Raw genomic sequence first — 21,145 nt, 5'->3', positions numbered from 1 at the left:
GGCCGGATTCACAAAAATCTTCGTAAGAAATAAATTAAAATAATAAAACGTTCTCAAATATATGCTTAAGAACATCTTAATTTTTTTTCTTAAGAAGAAAATAACAGCCGTTATCTGAATAAATACATGTTGCTGCTAAACTCACTCCTGTAGATTACCCTAATAATCATAATCATAAGCACGCACAAGACTGTATATTTTTGTTGCGACTTTGAATGGCGCTCAGCTTCATGTTTTTAATGCGGCCTGTTTTCGAACAGTTACTTTTAAAATAGCCTGTCTTAAGCTGCAGCAATATGTTTCATTAATTTTTGTGTCGTGTTTTTGCACTTTCATCTGAGTGAACGCTTCTGGTATTTTAGTCCGCGCTTCTACAGCAAATGCATCTTGTGCACTCATATGCACCGAATATTGCCAAAGATGATGTATTAATAAGCTAAAATTAACCCCTGACTGGTTTCAGGGTTGCTAATGAGTTTTGAAGTCAGCAAAAAGCAGCGTCACACACAGGCTAATCATGAGCGATCATGTTGACATTAACAGTCAACGCTGTCCCTTCAGAAAACTTGTGCACATCTCTAGTCCTCCTATGTATTATATGTAGCTGTTGCTGTAATGTTCAAATATAACAATTAATTTCAAATAACCCAATAAATTCATTAAATAATTATTATTATTTGGATTTAAGACAAGTCTGGGGCTGTCCTAAATTTAAGAAGATTATCTTCAACAATCTTAAGAAAAGATAAGAATATTCTTAAGATGAATTTTTTGGGAATACAAAATATCCTTAACTTTTTTCTAAAGTTAAAAAATAAGAAGAAAATGTAAGTTGAGAAGAAATTTCTTCTTAAGAATGTTTCGTGAATCCAGGTTAAAAACGGGCACTTTAAAGAAATTAAATATTTATATGTATGTATTTATATTTATAATGTATTTATAACAGTTTTTTTATGTTTTCTAATCTACAGTGGATATATGTATTTGGTTATTGCAAATAAAAATGTGAAGTTTAACAAAACTTTCCTCCATTACCCTGAATTTTGTTGATCTGTGTGCAAACATGCAGGCCCATCCATCTCACAAAAAAAGGAAGTGATCTTTTATTATTATTATGTTTTCTAATTTACAGTGAATATTTGTATTTAGTTATTGCAATTAAAAATGTGAAATCTAACCAGAGTAAGGTGTTGGGGGGTGCTTGACAGGTGCCAAACACTAGAAAGGGGTGCATGCTGCAAAAAGTTTGGGAACCACTGATCTAGGGGAAACATCCTTCGAGAAGTGTTTCATGAAATGTTTGTTTATTTGTGGATGACAGACACTTTCCCAGTAATCGGACTGAGTGTATTACAGTAATAGATTTCTTTTTTACGTTTTTTTTAAACACTTACGTAATTCTGGAGCAACTATAATGAATGATCGCTGATATTTTATAAACGAGACGCTCCTCTTTTCATTAAAGGTTGTTGCATATAATTTGGCTGCTTCAGTATGGCCACTCTGACGAGGCAGGACCTTAATTTTGGCCAAGGTAAATTTTGTAGTTCATGTGTTAATGTAATGCACTGTACACCTTTCAAAGAACGTCATTGTGAATATTCTTTTTATATTGGTCTTTTTTAGTTGTTGCTGACATTCTGTGTGAGTTTTTGGAAGTGGCCATTCACCTCATCCTATATGTCCGAGAGATCTATCCATCTGGTATTTTTGAGAAAAGGAAGAAATACAACGTACCTGTGCAGGTAATGATTTTAAGATTGATGACAGTACGAACGAGCACTGCTTTGCTAATTCATAATGCGATAGGAGAAGAGAAATAGACAGAAAATGTTGCTGAAGGTATTTGACCACTTTTGTTTAATTTGACAGATGGCATGTCATCCTGAGTTAAATCAGTACATTCAAGACACGCTCCATTGTGTCAAGCCACTGATAGAGAAGGTGAGGTTTTTATTTCATATTTGATTAATGTACTTATTTACCGAAAAACAGGCTAACCGATATGATTAGAATGGTTTCCATCTGAACAGTGGGAAAACAAGACTTGTTTTGTGCTCTTTGTGCAGAATGAGGCTGAGAAGGTTGTATTGGTGATCATGGATAAAGAGCATCATCCAGTGGAGAGATTTGTGTTTGAGATCTCACAGCCTCCGCTGCTGTCCATCAGGTGAGTGACAGTGGATTTAGTGTTTTAAAATCCAGGTGGGAGTCATGGATTTTTCTGATAAGTGTGTGTTGGGTTTTGCTGTGTCAGCTCAGAGACTCTGCTGTCTCATGTGGAGCAGCTGCTGAGAGCGATGATCTTAAAAATCAGCGTATGTGATGCTGTTCTAGACAATAATCCTCCAGGTAAGAGCTCAGCCATTGCCACAAAACGTTCGATTCCAGTAACTGAGCTCACACTTATTAAACATAAAGTTTTAATAGATTTACATTTAAATTGTGTATTTTCTTCCACTCTGTAGGATGCACATTCACATTGCTGGTACACACCAGGGAAGCTGCCACAAGAAACATGGAGAAAGTTCAGGTCATCAAGGTGTGTTAAAGCAGCTGTATTTTTTAACCATAATTTGTTTTACTCTTGTCTTTAATTCACTCTGTTGACTGGATAACTGCTGGAAAACCTAAAAACAATGACGTTATTCTCAGATGTTCCACAAAAAGACACTCTACATGCAAACCTGATGTGAACTCTTACTGTATATAGTTCCTTCTATGGTTTTCACACTTCCCAGTGGTCACCAAAACTGTTTGGTTATCAAAATTCTTCCAAATTTCCTCTTTTGCAGAACAAAAGAACCAAATATGAGTTTGTAATTTTAGGACAAAAGAAAATGTAAAATTCACATTCTTGTCTTATGTTTTGTGTATGTTTTACAGGATTTTCCATGGATTGTAGCAGATGAGCAGGAAGTTCACATGGAAGAGGCGAAACTCATTCCTCTCAAAACAATGACTTCTGATATTCTCAAGGTGAGAAAGTAAAGAGAGAGTCAGATTTCATTGCTTCAAATAAAGCACAAATGCTTTAGGATCATTCTCAAATAATGCTGCTGAACATGATCATCAGACATGTGATGTGACACAAACTTGTTCATTCAGCTGACACACTGCTGTCAGTAAAGTGAATGAGGAACTAATACCAGGGCTCTGAAACGGTTCAAGGGACAAAAACAAGAACTGAAATCAAACAAAATTTTGATTTGGAACAGAACCAAAATATAATTTTATAGTTTCGGGCAGAATCAAAAATTTGAAATGGCCATTTACCAGTTTTATAAAAAGTTGCACTGCTCCATTGTACAATCTGTTGCATTCAGTATGACCAGCGCCTCTCTGTGCTGTTAGCCGATGCAAAGGATGATGTAGATGAGAGTGAAGTACAGAGACTATTACATAATAAATAATAGGCATTTTAGCATTCAGATACATTGCAAATGTGGAAACATTTGGATTTGTTTCGAATTTCACCTTAAATTAATTTGTTTTTGGATTTGACATTTTTAAGCCTAAACCTTTTTGGATTTGTTGTGGAGAGAAAGAAAACTAATAACTTTGTTTATAATAGATAGCCTTTGTATACATATATACACACACATATACATCACAGCGACATGAAAACATGTTCGTGAAATAAGAAAGTTACATGTTGTCTTGATGCATTATTATACAGGATGTTTTCTTTCTGCCTTTAAACAGATGCAGCTCTATGTAGAAGAAAGAACACAGAAAATTTGATGCTCTGCAAACATATGAAAGCAGCTGCAGTTGTTTACCACAGGAAGCAGGAACTTTTTTTAATCGCTGACAACAGGCTTATTTATAAACTAGGTTTTGCTAACATGACAAGAATATTGAGCTGGACTGTGCATTTTATTAAGTAGAACTAATGTTTGTCAGTATATCTGAATCTTTTAACTCTGTTTAATTTTTCTCATGTTCATTGTGCTGAAATTGTCCTGTTTTATTTTAAATATAATTTTTTGTTCTTTCACTGCCAATTTCTACCTCTGTGACTCCCGATATGTTTACAAAATGAGATGTGGAAGTATTGTCCATTGGTAGTTCATAATAATGAATGCATAACTAATTTTAACAAACTGAACCTCATTTTAATGTGTTTACCCTGATTAAGTCAAAGACAATCAGAAGTGTAATTCTTATTTATTGATTTAAACATATTTTTTTTAATTCACAAAGATTATTTTGATGCATTATTTTGATATACTGTTAATCATTACATCAAAATAATAAAAGTAACAACAACAAAAATGTTTAAACAAAACCTCAGTTCTCTAGCCTGGTAATACCAAACTCTGCTACTTCGATTTGCTTTGTAGACAGTACAGAAGCGAACATAAAGTAAAGTAGAAGTCGAAGTCTGACGAAGTCAGGCTATCAGTTCTCTTGATAATTTATACAACTGGGCAGTGGACTTTAGTTCTCAACATGGTTTATTTATGACTGGATAAGCAGAACCAGAAATCACATAGGGTTTTTTTTGTTTGTTTTTTTTTTTTGCAAATATGAAACCTCTTTACAGATGATTTGCTCTTTTTTTAGCAAACTCAATTTTCCACAGAGAAATCAAAGGAAATTGGCACTGGATTTTTTTTTAAACATTGTCAACAGGATTGTTTAAATCATTAGTAGTAGGGAAGGTCAACCTGAATTGTGTCTTAAGAAGTAAGTATAACTATTTTTGCCTCGGTTTCATTTTTACTGTTTTTTTTTTTTTTTTTTTTTTTCAGTATTTATCACTGCTCAAATTGTCCTAATTCTTTATACAATTTTATGACCGCTTCATAAAAAAGTGAGGTTGGATGTAGTTTGAAAGCACATAAAGTGCTTTACAGATTTCACATTAAAAACAGCTGTTACATTACATTAGATTCAAACTATGTTCTTTAGTCACTAAGCTAAATGTCAACATTCTATTTAAAAGGAAATGGATAGAAATATTCTGTGCACAGAATGTAAATGCTTACTATCCACAATATTGTTAAAACAATGTTAAAACAAACTAATTGAAAATAACCAAAACAATCCAAGGTTTTTATTTAGCACAGTGGCTAAATTAATAAACCAGATGCCTCTGGATTCAAATATTCCATAAATGTTTAATAGTAAAGACTTTATGATTTCTTCACTTTTAAAAAATAACATTAAAATACAATAGCGCATGTAGATTCTACAGCGTCTAACACTTCAGTTTCATCCATCGCACCCAAAGATAAACTGCAGTGCTTTACAACTGTAGGACAGAAAGAGCTAAATAAATGTAGCACTGTATCTAAACCAACAACATGTTTATTAGATCCTGTACCAACTAAATTACTGAAAGAGTTGTTACCTGAATCCAAAGAACCGCTTCTCAATATTATTAACTCGTCGTTATCTGTAGGTCACATCCCAAAACCATTTAAGCTGGCAGTTATTAAGCCTCTTATTAAGAAAACAAAACTATATCCTGGTGAACTGGCAAATTATAGGCCTATTTCAAATCTTCCATTTATGTCTAAAATTTTAGAAAAGTCGTGTCTGCTCAATTGAGCTCCTTCCTGCAAAAAAATTATCTGTATGAAGAATGTCAGTCAGGTTTCAGGCCCCACCATAGCACAGAAACTGCACTTGTTAAAATTACAAATGACCTGCTTCTTGCGTCAGATCAAGGCTGCATCTCATTGCTAGTTTTACTTGATCTTAGTGCTGCGTTCGACACTATAGATCATGACATACTCATAGATTGATTACAAAACTATACAGGTATTCAAGGGCAAGCTCTAAGATGGATTAGATCCTACCTGTCTGATCGCTACCATTTTGTTTATTTAAATGGGGAGTCATCTCATTTATCACCAGTAACATATGGAGTGCCACAAGGATCCGTCCTAGGTCCCCTTCTATTTTCAATATACATGTTGCCCCTTGGTAGTATTATTAGTTTGCACTGTTATGCTGATGATACTCAGCTCTCAACGAGACCAGATGAAACTTCTAAATTATCTAAGCTAACAGTGTGTGTTAAAAATTTAAAAGACTGGATGACCTATAATTTTCTCCTATTAAATTTGGATAAGACAGAGATATTAATTATTGGACCAAAAAACAGTACACAGAATCTTGTAAATTGCAATTTGCAACTAGACGGATGTACTGTTACTGTTCCTTATTTCCCATGTTACAAAAACTGCATTCTTCCATCTTAGAAACATTGCTAAGATACGAAACATATTACCTGTTTCTGATGCAGAAAACAAAGGCTGACTGACTATGTCTTGTATACATTTTTCAGAAAAATCCTGTCATATGCGAACAAACTGACAGTCACCACTTATAATCTACTACTATATATCGTAGAAACATAATTTTCTCTAAAGTTGCTTTGTAATGGTTTGTATCGTAAAAAGCGATATACAAATAAACTTGAATTAAAATTGAATTGAAGAGTAAAAACTTATTCCTCTCGAAATGATGGCTTTTGATATTCTCAAGGTGAGACATTCACAGCTCTGTACAGAGAGTCAGATTTCATTGCTTCAACTAAAGCACAAATGCATTCTCCAATCATGCTGCAGAACATGATCATCAAGTTTGACTCAAATATGCAGCTCATGTGCAAGAGGAACTAAATACTGATACATTCTGACATTTGTTAATTACATCACAACAATCACACTTACCAAATGGCCATCACAGCAACATGTCAATATGTTCTAGAAAAAAAGGGAAGTGACATGTTTTTGCTGTATTATGCTCTAAAAAAAAAAAAAAAAAAAAAAAAAAATTTTCTCATATTTTACATTATTACATCACCTCTCTCTCCAGCTTGGCATGAACAGCAGTATCCTGAATCAAATACTGTTAATCATTACATCAAAATAATAATACTTTTTTTTTAAGTTCTCTTGATAACATACAACCTGGCAGTGGACTTTCGTTCTTAGTATGCTTTGCATAGGACTGGATAAGCAAATATGTTTTCATACATGAAACTTTTTTTAGTTTCCCCAGAAGGGGATAAAGATAATTAAAAATTGCCACTGAATCTGCCACGTCTGTTTTTCATCACACAACTTCTGTATACATTTATTTGCCATTTATTTTTTTAATTTGTTTTAGCAAACTTGATGGTCCACTAAGAAATCAAATACATGGTATTTTCCAAAGGAAAAGTGTCTTAAGAAGTAAGTAACAATTTTTTAATTTTTTAATTAATTTATTTTTATTTTTTGCCTCTGTTTAATTTTTATCATGTTTTTGCTCAGTATTTATCACTGCTGAAATTGTCCTTAATTGTAATACAATTTTATGACTGCTCCATAATAACAAAGTGAGAATGGATGTAGTTTGGAAGCACACAAAGAAAGTTTAAAGATTTCACTTTAAAAACAGCTTTAACATTACATTAGATTCAAACTATGTTCTTTAGTCAATAAGCTATTTGTCAACATTCTATTTAAAAGGACAGGGATATAAATGTTCTGTGCACAGAATGTAAACGGTTACAGTATTGAAGGATCCCTCAGGATCATAGGGAGATGGCTGAATATTTCTTGGCTGTGATTTTATTAATTTTCAGGTGAGCTATCCACATTATTTTTCAATTCAGATGTAAGCCATTTTCTGGTAATGTGTGAAATTTCCAGTTCATTAGCCGCTGTATAGACACACACACACACACATCTATATAGACAGATGGATGGATGGATGGATGGATGGATGGATAGATAGATGTTACAATAATCAATAATATAAATTTTTACTATTTTTAATTGTCTTTATATATATATTATTTTTTTTAAATATGCAGCTCATGTGCAAGAGGAACTAAATACTGATACATTCTGACATTTGTTAATTACATCACAACAATCACACTTACCAAATGGCCATCACAGCAACATGTCAATATGTTCTAGAAAAAAAGGGAAGTGACATGTTTTTGCTGTATTATGCTCTAAAAAAAAAAAAAAAAAAAAAAAAAAAATTTTCTCATATTTTACATTATTACATCACCTCTCTCTCCAGCTTGGCATGAACAGCAGTATCCTGAATCAAATACTGTTAATCATTACATCAAAATAATAATACTTTTTTTTTAAGTTCTCTTGATAACATACAACCTGGCAGTGGACTTTCGTTCTTAGTATGCTTTGCATAGGACTGGATAAGCAAATATGTTTTCATACATGAAACTTTTTTTAGTTTCCCCAGAAGGGGATAAAGATAATTAAAAATTGCCACTGAATCTGCCACGTCTGTTTTTCATCACACAACTTCTGTATACATTTATTTGCCATTTATTTTTTTAATTTGTTTTAGCAAACTTGATGGTCCACTAAGAAATCAAATACATGGTATTTTCCAAAGGAAAAGTGTCTTAAGAAGTAAGTAACAATTTTTTAATTTTTTAATTAATTTATTTTTATTTTTTGCCTCTGTTTAATTTTTATCATGTTTTTGCTCAGTATTTATCACTGCTGAAATTGTCCTTAATTGTAATACAATTTTATGACTGCTCCATAATAACAAAGTGAGAATGGATGTAGTTTGGAAGCACACAAAGAAAGTTTAAAGATTTCACTTTAAAAACAGCTTTAACATTACATTAGATTCAAACTATGTTCTTTAGTCAATAAGCTATTTGTCAACATTCTATTTAAAAGGACAGGGATATAAATGTTCTGTGCACAGAATGTAAACGGTTACAGTATTGAAGGATCCCTCAGGATCATAGGGAGATGGCTGAATATTTCTTGGCTGTGATTTTATTAATTTTCAGGTGAGCTATCCACATTATTTTTCAATTCAGATGTAAGCCATTTTCTGGTAATGTGTGAAATTTCCAGTTCATTAGCCGCTGTATAGACACACACACACACACATCTATATAGACAGATGGATGGATGGATGGATGGATGGATGGATAGATAGATGTTACAATAATCAATAATATAAATTTTTACTATTTTTAATTGTCTTTATATATATATATATATATATATATATATATATATATATATATATATATATAATAAATACATACATACAGTGCCTTGCGAAAGCATTCAAACCCCTTAATTTTTTTAAAGATTTGTTATGAAGCAGCCTTATGCTTTAAATTACTTTATTAAGTCTACACTCCATACACCATAATTGCATATAAAAATGAAATGAGTACATTGCATGTTTATTTAACTACATTTAACTCTAGTACTTAGCTGAAGCACCCTTATAGCCTCAAGTATTTGTTGGGTATCATGCAACAAGCTTTGCACATTAGCCTTTGGGAATTATCTGCCATTCTTCACCTCACCTCTTCACCTCTCAAACTCTGTCAGGTTGGATGGGGGCAGACATGCATTTTCAGGTTTGCCCAGAAATTTTTGATTGGGATCAAGCTCAGGCTGTGGCTGGGCCACTCATGGACATTCACAGAGTTGTCTATAAGCCACTATTGCTGTGTGCATTCTTTTTCCTGTAGGAAGGTCAACCTTCTGCCATGTCTGATGTCTGAGGTTCTAAATGCTAAGGCTATCTCAATATTTTGGTGCATTAAGCTTTTCTTATACTCTGATGTGTCCCTCAGTGTCTGTCGCTGAAAAACAGCCCCACAGCATGAGGCTGCTACCAGCACACTTTAGTTTTGGGATGTCACTCTGCAGGTGATGAGCAGTGCCTGGCTTCCTTCAAATGTAATGCTTTGAATTGAGGTTCATCAGACCAGAGAATCTTGTTTCACACAGTCTGAGGGTCCTTTAGGTACTTTTTTTTTTTATTCCGAGTGTGTTTTCATGTATCTTCACAGAAGAAAGGACTGAGTGAATTTAAGTGAAGTGAAGTGACGTAACATACAGCCAAGTATGGTGACCCATACTCAGAATTCATGCTCTGCTTTTGACCCATCCAAAGTACACACACAGCAGTGAACACACACACACACACACACACACTGTGAACACACACCCGGAGCAGTGGGAAGCCATTTGCTCCCGGGGAGCAGTTGGGGGTTCGGTGCCTTGCTCAAGTGCACCTCAGTCGAAGGGTTGTGAGTTCGAGTCTCGGGCCAGCAGGAATTGCAGGTGGGGGGAGTGCATGTACTGTGCTCTCTCCACCTTCAGCACCACAACTGAGGTGCCCTTGAGCAAGGCATCGAACCACTATACTTGGCTGTATGTCACTTTCACTTCCCTTTCACTTCAAATAACGAAGTGCAGTAAATGGTACTAACATTTATTTACAAGAAGAGAGCAGAGTTTATGACCATACTTCAGCCAGTCACAGTAAACTGTCTCAGAATCAGATTTGATAGATTTGTAATTATCAAAAAATGTATATTAATAATAACAATATTAATAATTTAATAAATAATATTAAATAAATAAGTGTATATCTGCAAGTAGCCCATACTGTTGCTGAAGACTAGTTCTGCCCACCACTGACTGGCTGGCCAAGACAAAATTACAGGAACAGTGACATGGCAAAAAAAGTGACATATTTGATCCCACTGACCGAATCGACAAGAATATGGCTTTTTTCTGATCCTATTCTTTTTCTGTTTTCCCATTGTATATTATTTTACATATAATCAACCAGCCACATTTATCAAAACTGCTCTTTCATTTACATTTTCATGTATTAATTAAGCGGGTGTATTTTTTCCAAAGTGACTTACAGTTGAGGAACATCAAAAGAACACACACTGACCTCTTTAATATGAAGATATGTGGGAATCATGTGACACGAAACAATTTCAAAAATAAAAAAAGACATGAAAACAGAAATATGAATAAAACTTAAAACAGACATGTTTGGTGTTTAGTTATAATACCCATACATTTTAGTATAATGGATTTAAAAGAGAAGGCAAGTGGGTAATTGAGACAAAAGCACAAATGATCACATTGAAGACATGTTTAATAATTAAACAATTTGTCTGTGTAATTTTTCTCTGAAAGCCATCTAACACAAGTCTCTTCTTTCTAACAATTTCAGCTTGTTCAGCTCAGGCAAAATAATCTATTAGCAATGCTGCTACTTCTCATCATGAACATTGTGCTTTGTGTGGCAATTTGCAATAATGCAGAATATGAAATTAATGGACAGTGTTGCCCAATGTGTGATCCAGGTAAGTCTGATTGTCCTTCACTTATCACCACAAAGCAGGAGAAGTCAGATACTTAAAGGGGTCATATAATATTTTTTTTCCACTGGTTCCATTTTGGCAGTTTTTCTGTTGGCTATGCAAAGCAACAGGTGCAATCTCATTAGCATAAACTATACTTTTTTGGGTACTTTCCATTCATTTGCATTTGGTATCTGGGGCAGGCCAAGTTATGTAGATACAGTGTCATATCTATTTATATAGGTTTCACTGAAAATAGGCATAAATTAAAATATCAATCAAGAATCAATACAGAATCAATATACTGATTGTTGATAGGACATGTGTATTTTGACCCAACCCTACTCAAGTCTAATTACTTTTATTTTTCTGATTATTTACTCCAGACTTATTTTCTAGGAAAGCGAGTTCATAAACACTGTGATGAGTGAACAAGCACAACATGTGATTCATGTCATGTGAACACCTACACTGATGCTTCTAATGGACTGACAGAATGTCTGCCTTGTTCATTATGTGATCCAAGTGAGTAAAACTGTTTGTTTCAAATGAGTCATGGTGGTTTTAGAATTTATTTTTATTGAATTCTCATTGTCAAATTGACTACAGTTGACTCATTTGTTTCCTTTCGTGTCAAAGGTAATGGGCTGAGAGTAAAGAAGGCATGTACATTAAAATCAAATACAGTTTGTGAACCTCTGACAGGATATTTCTGTATAGACTTTTTCTCAAACTGTCAAAAGGCGATGAAGCATTCAAACTGCTCACTTGGACAATACATCAACCAAACGGGTCAGTCTATTGCAATCTGTCTTAATGACCTATTTTTATCCACACAAACTGATAGGCTGAGATGACGAGAACAATAACATTGCTTGCATTTATAATAAATAAATATGGAATTCTGCATATTGTTCCAAAGTTTTCCAGCTTTATACTGCATACGCAACACTGACACACAAACAATGGTTAGGTTTTTACCACAGTGGTTGTTTGTGACTGATAGCACAACCATCTGGCAAAGTCTGCTCAATTGCGATTAGGCAGATTTGGCAAATTATTGTGTGCCATATTCTACTAAACAAAAATGTCACAAGCTAATTTAAGAGATATGAACGCAGTTACAAAATCTTAGTGTTGTATTTGTAGGGAAATTTCAGCTACAACATAACTGATCCTAGGTCAAAGGTTATAAGTATCACGCTATTTAATTAGAGATATTCAATTAATTGCATGTTAACTATTTCTGTTTGTTCTTCTGTAGGAACAGAATTCAGTGATACAGTGTGTGATGAATGTCCTGCTGGTTCATATTCAGATGGTACACTCTGCAAATTACATACAAAGTAATCATCATTTCATCACTATTTTTCATATTTATCATTTGATATTTAAACATTGATTTTCCAAAGGTTTCAAGAGTAAAGTTATAAACACAAAGGCAAGTTAAAGTTGAACTTGATCTCTACCCGTCTCTATAACAGGTGTGAATCTCTTGGTAAATCTACAGTCAAGGCAGGAACTGAGAGGACTGATGCGGTGTGTAGTAATGGAGAACCTTCTCATGTACTGATTCTGTCTGTGTGGGGAGTGTGTGTGCTGGCATTTGTTATAGGCTCAGTTGTAATTACTGTAAAGAAAAAAATACCCTGCACTATCATTAACCAAATCAGGAATAAGTGAATTTTCAATGTTTGCTTGGATTTCAACATTTGTATGTAATTTGTACATTGTATTATTATTATTTTTTTATAAGAGACATCTAAAGAGAAAATAAAATGCCTTGTTGTGTTTAAAATTAATTTTGCACTGTTACACTGTTAAAATAGATTTGCATAGAAGTTGAAATATAACTTATGGTAATTGAAGTTAGCAGTTTGTATTGCTATTTTATGCTGCCTTCTCATGCTATCAGAAACTTCCTACTGTGCACTTCTGAAGTTGTAAATATGAGTTTAGTCACGTTCAAGTGCTTGGTTTTCAGAAAGAACAGGAACAAGGGTGGACTGTGGACAGCCCAATCATGAGTTCATTCTTGTCTGTTTCTTGAGAAAATCTTATTAAAGCCAAAAGGTATATAAGATATAGGTAACACTTCACTATAAGGGTACATGAATAATCATGCACTAATCCCTAAATTAATACTTAATCTATCAAATACTAATGATTAATGATGGTTGTTAACTAATCTTTCGAACATTTATGAAGAGCTACCCTTAACTAAAACTGGAATCATATGGATTCACGCATGAATAACGGCAGGCTTAATTACATGTTAGTATTTTTTGTTTGATAGTTAATGTGTTATAATTAACATTTGGGTAAACCTAATCAAACAGCATTTTTTTTAAAGAATAAGAAGTACTCAGACTTTGAAATAAAATATAATAAATGTAATACCATACTTTTTTAACAGTTGTTTAACTAACTTGTGTTGTTCTTTTTCCCTGTAAACTCACCCTGCTGCAACTTATTAACAGCTTCCGCTTTTCCCCTTTGGTGCACATGCATGAAATCCCGACATCATGATTTCGAAGGGGAAAATGTGTGCTTTATTATCTCAAGTGTCAGTTTATGATGTTATTTCCTACTTTACATCAACATAAGGTTTTCCCTACAACGCCCCCCCCCCCCACACACACACACACCACACACACAGACTCCTCACCCCTCCTGATCACTACATCTGATTTATTTAAACAAGCAAAAAACAGTGAACCTGTTATTATTTACACTACTGTCGGTTCATCCAGAATACTGAGTAATCCATTTGCACACTGAAATATTTTCTATGCACTTTACTGTCCATTGCACTAGTGTAACTGATGTTCATATGTTCATAGTTTCTGCCTATAATGTACAGTGTACACACTTTTACATAATCCATCTGTATAGTATGTTCATAGTACATCTATCTGTATATCACACTGATAGTATTTCAAATCTGTACAATATTTCCATAATACTGCCTTATCTGTGTAGTTATTGTACATATTGTACAGTTATTGTACATTACTGCTTATTGCACTTCTGGTCAGTTGCTAACTGCATTTCCTTGCCTTGTACATTACATGTCCAGTGACAATAAAGTTAAATCTAATCTAATTTAAATATTTAATTAATAATGTTTTCAACTGAAAAGTAAATATGCATATAATGAAGATAATGTAGTTATTTCAATACATTTTACTGTTATTTGTTGTAAGGTAATTAATAAATAAAATCAGACTTACTAATAGGCTTTCCCAATCTAATTTGCGTATGATGTTGCCACATGATGAATCTGCATTTTGGCGGCTAATAGTTTATGCTTGCTTGTTGCATGCCGTAGCATGCATAGACAGTAAAAGAAATTGCATGACATGAATGGAACTTTTTTTTTTTTTTTTTACAAAATACAACCATTGCAGTGGAATCTGAACCTAACCAAAATAAATACAGATGAAGCTAGATACCTGACTCCAGACCCCGACAGCGTCATGAAGGTGATTAATTAGACGCTCCGTTAGCAGCTCAGTGTTTTACATTTATGTCAGGAAAAGGACCATTAACATCCAAATGTAATTTAATGCACACAGAACACAACCTAGAAATATGTTTCAGAATATAAACTGCTTAATCGGCCAAATTTCAGTAAGATTTAACGTTACTTAATGTGTTTGTGTGCCTGTGGGTAATTTACTCGTTGATTTGCTTAAAATCTACTTTGCGATTCTGTTGACAAACATGTTTATGGTACATTCTATCAGAGACAATTGATTCTATTCAATGTGTTTATTGCGAGTGCAGCAAAAATAGACCTTTACAAGTAATCTGCGTGCAATGTATCTGGTTGTCATGGCAACCTCATGCGTTTGCTGCTAGTTCTCTAATCATAGTTAACCATTTTTTATGGTTTGTAAAGGTAGGCCTACATGGATTGTGACTTTGTACGTGTATTTTAAAGTTTGACTAACCAAGTCGACTTGCTTGATTTGCTCTCCATTCCCACTCCACCCACCTATGCTCAAACGTCAAACTACGCCTATGTGAATAAATAGAATTGAGCTATTTATTTGCAGTGTAAATAGCATCACTAAAAAGTCTTCTTTTAACTTGGTTTGAAGTAAAAAGACAGGTTGAACCAAATTCAGTATAGAAATGAATGAACATCCATATTGTATACAGGCATTCAGGTGGACCCAAAATATGAATGAAACCCGAAACAGCAACGCTGCATGCATTTTGCATATATATACATATACTGTATACAGTACAGACCAAAAGTTTGGACACACCTTCTCATCAAAGAGTTTTCTTTATTTTCATGACTAAAATTGTAGATTCACACTGAAGGTATCAAAACTATGAATTAACACATGTGGAATTATATATGGAATTATGTAATATTCTACGTTCTTCAAAGTAGCCACCTTTTGCTTTGATTACTGCTTTGCACACTCTTGGCATTCTCTTGATGAACTTCAAGAGGTAGTCACCTGAAATGGTCTTCCAACAGTCTTGAAGGAGTTCCCCGAGAGATGCTTAGCACTTGTTGGCCCTTTTGCCTTCTGTCTGCGGTCCAGCTCACCCCTAAACCATCTCGATTGGGTTCAGGTCCGGTGACTGTGGAGGCCAGGTCATCTGGCGCAGCACCCCATCACTCTCCTTCTTGGTCAAATAGCCCTTGATGCCTTCAGTGTGACTCTACAATTTTTATAGTCATGAAAATAAAGAAAACTCTTTGAATGAGAAGGTGTGTCCAAACTTTTGGTCTGTATATATATATATATATGTATATATATATATATATATGTGTGTGTGTGTGTGTGTGTGTGTGTGTGTGTGTGTGTGTATGTATGTATATGTATATATATATATATATATATATATATATATATATATATATATATATAGGAAAACACGTATGTGCAACTTGGGTGTGGGTGTTGTGTTCAAATTCTGTGTTTTTATGTTGGCCTGTATGCATGATCAATAATATTGTATACTAAATTTATCATTGTACTTTAAGACACTTAAGCATTTTTTCACATGTCCTGCAAGAAGCGGTGTGGGTCGCTGAATCATAGATATGTGTCTTCATAAAATGTGTGTGATTTTTGTTGGAATATATTCTTCTATATCTGAAGCCATGAACCATCCATGGGCGTAGGTTTGGTCTCAGTTTTGGTGGGGACAACCCCATAACACCCCCCCACCCCCCGGGATTATTTTGTTGTAAGATTAAGGGTGATTTATTTCAGACTGTTGGCAATACAGAATATCACAATACAGAAGTGAATTTACTTCATCTCATTATATTGTATCCTGACCCCGATATACCATCCTGTATACTGTCCCTAAAGAGTTCGTATAACTGTATAATCTCAAAAATGCACTCTCAAAAAATAACAATAAAAACCTGAGACTGTGTAATTCTGAACAACCAAACGTTTTATTAACATAAATTATGTACATTAGTATTTACACTAACAAAAAAATACTCTGCCACAAGGAAACAAATCTAAATAAATAAATATAATAAACTTTTTCTATTATAAACACTATAACGTTACCCTCCAGTACACGGTTACCATACGGTTTATTAACAAACAAACATAATTTACTACGCATGTTAGTAGCCTATTTATACTTAAAAAACACTGTTGCAAGAGGTAGACTTTGAGAACTTTTGGAGCATAATCCAGATCCACCGTTTATGTTGACTGCAAGATTGTAAATTAAGGTACAGGCTAATTGACATTCAGTTACTTGCTAACGTAGCATTATATCATCTTGGGTAACATACTATCACCAGTTAATACTATTTTCCACAGTATAATCTGCATTTGAAATCCTGGTCAGTCACTACTGCTAGTTTATTTGTGTGGCTAGCTAGTTATTTTGCGTACTTACACTACTTTATTTTTCTCGGATGGCATCTACAAAGTACAAAAAAGGGCAAAATAAGGGGAATATTAAAATGTTTTTACTCTGGTCTTTATATGTGGCAGAGAGACAGCACTGGTAACTCACCGTCGGAATCGTCAACATGCACGCGCAGTCGCGCACACGCACACACACACACACCACCCTCGCTGCTAGTGCAAGCACAAAAGTAGTCCCGGCACTCGCGTGTAGCCTGTCAGATACCCCACCGCCAATCAAATTACGGCATTTCTTGTACTGTAATCGTTCTGGCCGTTAGAATCGATCCAAATAGCAGTTCAAAGGAGCTTGCTAAATATTGGTGGGGACAAATTTGTCATCTTAAAATATTGATAGGGACTAGTACCTAGCGTCCCCCCCATCCCACCAAAGCTGAGACCAAACCTACGCCCATGCCTGCTGTTGATCATAATTTTTTTACAAGTTTAATCCTGATTTTCTTTCACATGGTGTGAGGTCATGAGACTTTTTGAAACAAATCCAGGAACACATTCTTCCGCTAGGGAATGTGGAAATCCCCACATAGCATCCATTGCTCTTAGTGTTTGAATTTGATCATTAATTATACTTATTAGCTTCGGTAGTAAATTCCAGTATGTTTTAACTATATATTTAGAAGAATCAATATTCTAAAAAGCTCGACTAATTTGATAGTGTATTTTCAAACTTGGCAACCAAAATATGCGAAAACAACAATCTGAAAGCAAAACTGGACTTTCAAACTTAGCAACCAAAATATGTGAAAACAACAATCTGAAAGCAAAACTGGACTTGAATGACGACGCGAGAACCCTAAATCCTTTCTGTAAACTAACTTGGCTTTACATATGGTAAGTTTTTAATATTTTTATGAGGCGGGGGTGCAAGGCTAGCCTACTAAATAATAACTACACAAGCTTGCTGTCTGTACTGTAAAGGCAGTCAAACAGGTTGCCTACAATAAAAATTACAGTACAGTTTCATCAGACATTTCTGTCAAAATGTAATTATTCACATAGGTCATATTCTTATTATTATCTTATTCTTATTCTTTACATTTGTATTTATTTATTAATATTTGGGACTTTTTATTTACAAAAAAAAAAAAAAAAAATCAGCTAAAATATAATGCTCAATATCTCAAAATCGCTCAGAATACGCCCAGTGAACAACCCTATATAGCCTAATTCCAAAGTGGCAGTTTCATCCGACTTAACTACACTGTAAGAAGAATCCTGTGAAATTTACAGTAACTTGCTGGCAGCAATTAGCTAGTAAGTTGCTGTAGTTCATTTCACAGTATGCTTACTGTAAACTTAACTGCAGTAACTTTAAAAATACTGTAAACTTTTTTACAGTAATAATCACAGTACTGGGTTTCATCACCTCACATATTTTACTACTGTAATAAGGATTACAGCATTAATTTTGTGTACTGTAAAATGAAGACACTGTTTTTGCCACAAAAATGCCATTTATTGATAACAGGGTTCCCACTCTTTCATGAACACCAGATTCAAGGACTTTCAAGGACTTTTTAAAGCACTTTTTTATTAAATCAAGCACCTTTGAAATTCACACCCCCAGCACACAACATCATGAAAGTCCTTACTGTACTTACCATTTCACTTCCCCTAATATTTATATAAAGAAATGTCAGAGTAATAATGATGTTTTGAAGGTGTAGGTTTTATAAAATTAAACCGTTTTAGACAGTCGTGTTTAAAGGACTTGAAATCCATTAAATTCAATACTGAATACTGGTTATATTCAAATGCAGTTTCTGAAATATAGAAAAAAAAGCATTACACTGGTTTTTAAAGAGTTTTAAATTAAGAATGAATTTGTCTCAGCTTTTCTTTTTTAATAAAAAGCTGTTAAATGTTTTAATAACATAGTAAAACCTGTTAACATTAAAGGAGGGGTGAAATACTATTTCATGCATACTGAGTTTTTTACACTGTTAAAGAGTTGGATTCCCATGATAAACATGGACAAAGTTTCAAAAATTAAGTTGTACGTTTGAAGTAGTATTTCTGTTCCAAAAATACTCCTTCCGGTTTGTCACAAGTTTCGGAAAGTTTTTTTCGAGTATGGCTCTGTGTGACGTTAGATGGAGCGGAATTTCCTTATATGGGTCCTAGTGCACGTCTGCCGGAAGAGCGCGTGCTTCCATATAGCAGAGCAATGGGAGCACAACAGACGGTCACTGATCAGAGCGAGAGCGTCGCGAAATGTGTTAAATTTTGGTTGCCAGGGCAAGACAACCCTGCACAGATTACCAAAGAAAAAACAGCATTAAGGGACCAGTGGATGGAGTTTATTTTTACAGAGCATCAACGGAGTTGTGCAAGTGTTTGTGTTTGTTCCCTGCATTTCGAAGATGCTTGTTTTACAAACATGGCCCAGTTTGACAATGGATTTGCGTATCGTTTATTTCTTAAGGATGATGCAATACCAACGAAAAAGGATCACGATTGTGTGTTGGAACCACAGACGGTGAGTAAAACTGCTTAAAATATCTCTGCCTCCTTGTTAATGTGTCCGCCTCCCATCGGAGACCGGGGTTCGAGCCCCGCTCGGAGCGAGTCGTTGCTGCTGCTGCTCTCATTCAGTTTCAGCCTTGGGATCTGATTCTGGATCATAAATAAACGGCTGAATCTGACTGTTAGCCATGGTTTGTTTTGGATGATGGTTTTTCCCTCACGGTAATGTCACAGCTTTCAAACGCTCTCAACGCAAAAGCCTACTGGCGCTCGTGATTCTTTAGCTCCGCCCACACGTCACGCCTCCAGTCGGTCGTGTTTTTCCGGGAAAAATCGGTACAGACTATCTTTCTCTTATGAATATAATAAAACTAAAGACTTTTTGGAGTTATGAAGGATGCAGTACTACTCTATAGGTACTCAAGATTAACAGGATATTGAGTGAAAAGGAGCATTTCACCCCCCCTTTAAACATTTGCACATTCACTCAATAGAGATGTGCGGGGGCATAGCCATCTTTTCAGAAGTGAGGGGGACAGAAATTACACACACACACACACACACACAAACACACACATATATATATATATAACACAAAATAATATAAAACATTACAATATAACATTTCTGTAATCAATATAGCCTACCAGTCTATAGTTTTTTAATATAAGATTTTTAATGTTTTTAAAGTCACTTCTGCTCACCAAGCTTGCATTTATTTGATCCAAAGTACAGGACAAGCAATTGTGAAATATTTGTACTATTTAAAATAACTGTTTTCTATTTGAATTTATTGTAAAAAGTAATTTATTCCTGTGATCAAAGCTGAATTTTCAGCATCATTACTCCAGTCTTCAGTGTCACATCCTTCAGAAATCAGTCTAATATGATGATTTGCTGATGATCAATATATAAAACAGATGAGTAAGTTTTTCAGTATTCTTAGATGAATAGAAGGATCAAAAAATCAGCATTTATGTGAAACAAAAAGCCATTCAAAAGTCTATTTTTTTGTCAGTTTTTTGGAAAATAAATTATAGAAATGAATACTTTTATTTAGAAAGGATTCTTTAAATTGAACAAAAGTGATGATAAAGACATAATTTTACAAAAGATTTCTATTTCAAATAAATATTGTTCTTCTGAATTTTCTATTCATCAAAGAAACCTGAAAAAAATCTACTCCGCTGTTTTCAACATTATCATAAGTGTTTTTTAGCAGCAAATCAGAATATCAGAATTATATCACAAACTGCGGATATCACAAACTGCTTTGTTTTGAACTCTCTCAAAACATACACGGAAGAGAAGACAATGCTGAATAAAGTCGTAGTTTTTGTTATTGTTGGACCAAAATGTATTTTCGATGCTTCAAAAAATTCTAACGGACCCTCTGATGTCACATGGACTACTTTGATGATGTTTTTCTTACCTTTCTGGACATGGACAGTAGACCGTACACACAACTTCAATGGAGGGACTGAGAGCTCTCGGACTAAATCTAAAATATCTTAAACTGTCTTCCGAAGATAAAAGGAGGTCTCACGGGTTTGTAACAACATGAGGGTGAGTCATTAATGACATAATTTTCATTTTTGGGAGAACTAACCCTTTAAGC

General features: G+C 34.3%; 1 protein-coding gene across 1 annotated transcript; it reads left to right on the top strand.

Annotated features, from left to right (window-relative positions):
- The first annotated feature begins 1,394 nt into the window (after positions 1 to 1,394).
- Positions 1,395 to 9,526, top strand: LOC113080927 (mitotic spindle assembly checkpoint protein MAD2B-like). Its single transcript, XM_026252985.1, has 9 exons — positions 1,395 to 1,534; positions 1,627 to 1,745; positions 1,873 to 1,944; positions 2,070 to 2,170; positions 2,258 to 2,352; positions 2,469 to 2,542; positions 2,887 to 2,979; positions 3,327 to 3,386; positions 9,494 to 9,526. Exons 1-9 carry the CDS (start codon positions 1,495 to 1,497, stop codon positions 9,524 to 9,526), a joined length of 687 nt encoding a protein of 228 aa, XP_026108770.1. The 5' UTR covers positions 1,395 to 1,494.
- Positions 9,527 to 21,145: the final 11,619 nt, after the last annotated feature.

The sequence above is a fragment of the Carassius auratus genome, unplaced genomic scaffold (genome assembly GCF_003368295.1).
Source record: "Carassius auratus strain Wakin unplaced genomic scaffold, ASM336829v1 scaf_tig00032568, whole genome shotgun sequence".
NCBI classification, from domain to species: domain Eukaryota; kingdom Metazoa; phylum Chordata; class Actinopteri; order Cypriniformes; family Cyprinidae; genus Carassius; species Carassius auratus.
Note: the sequence above shows the minus strand (reverse complement) of the source record. Positions and strands in the feature narration are given on the sequence as shown.

Bases quoted from the DNA above. Each gene is read 5' to 3' on its own strand.
- LOC113080927 (XM_026252985.1), top strand. From the start codon at position 1,495: ATGGCCACTCTGACGAGGCAGGACCTTAATTTTGGCCAAG. The intron at 1,535-1,626 runs GTAAATTTTGTA...GGTCTTTTTTAG, and splicing joins GGACCTTAATTTTGGCCAAG to TTGTTGCTGACATTCTGTGT. The intron at 1,945-2,069 runs GTGAGGTTTTTA...CTCTTTGTGCAG, and splicing joins TCAAGCCACTGATAGAGAAG to AATGAGGCTGAGAAGGTTGT.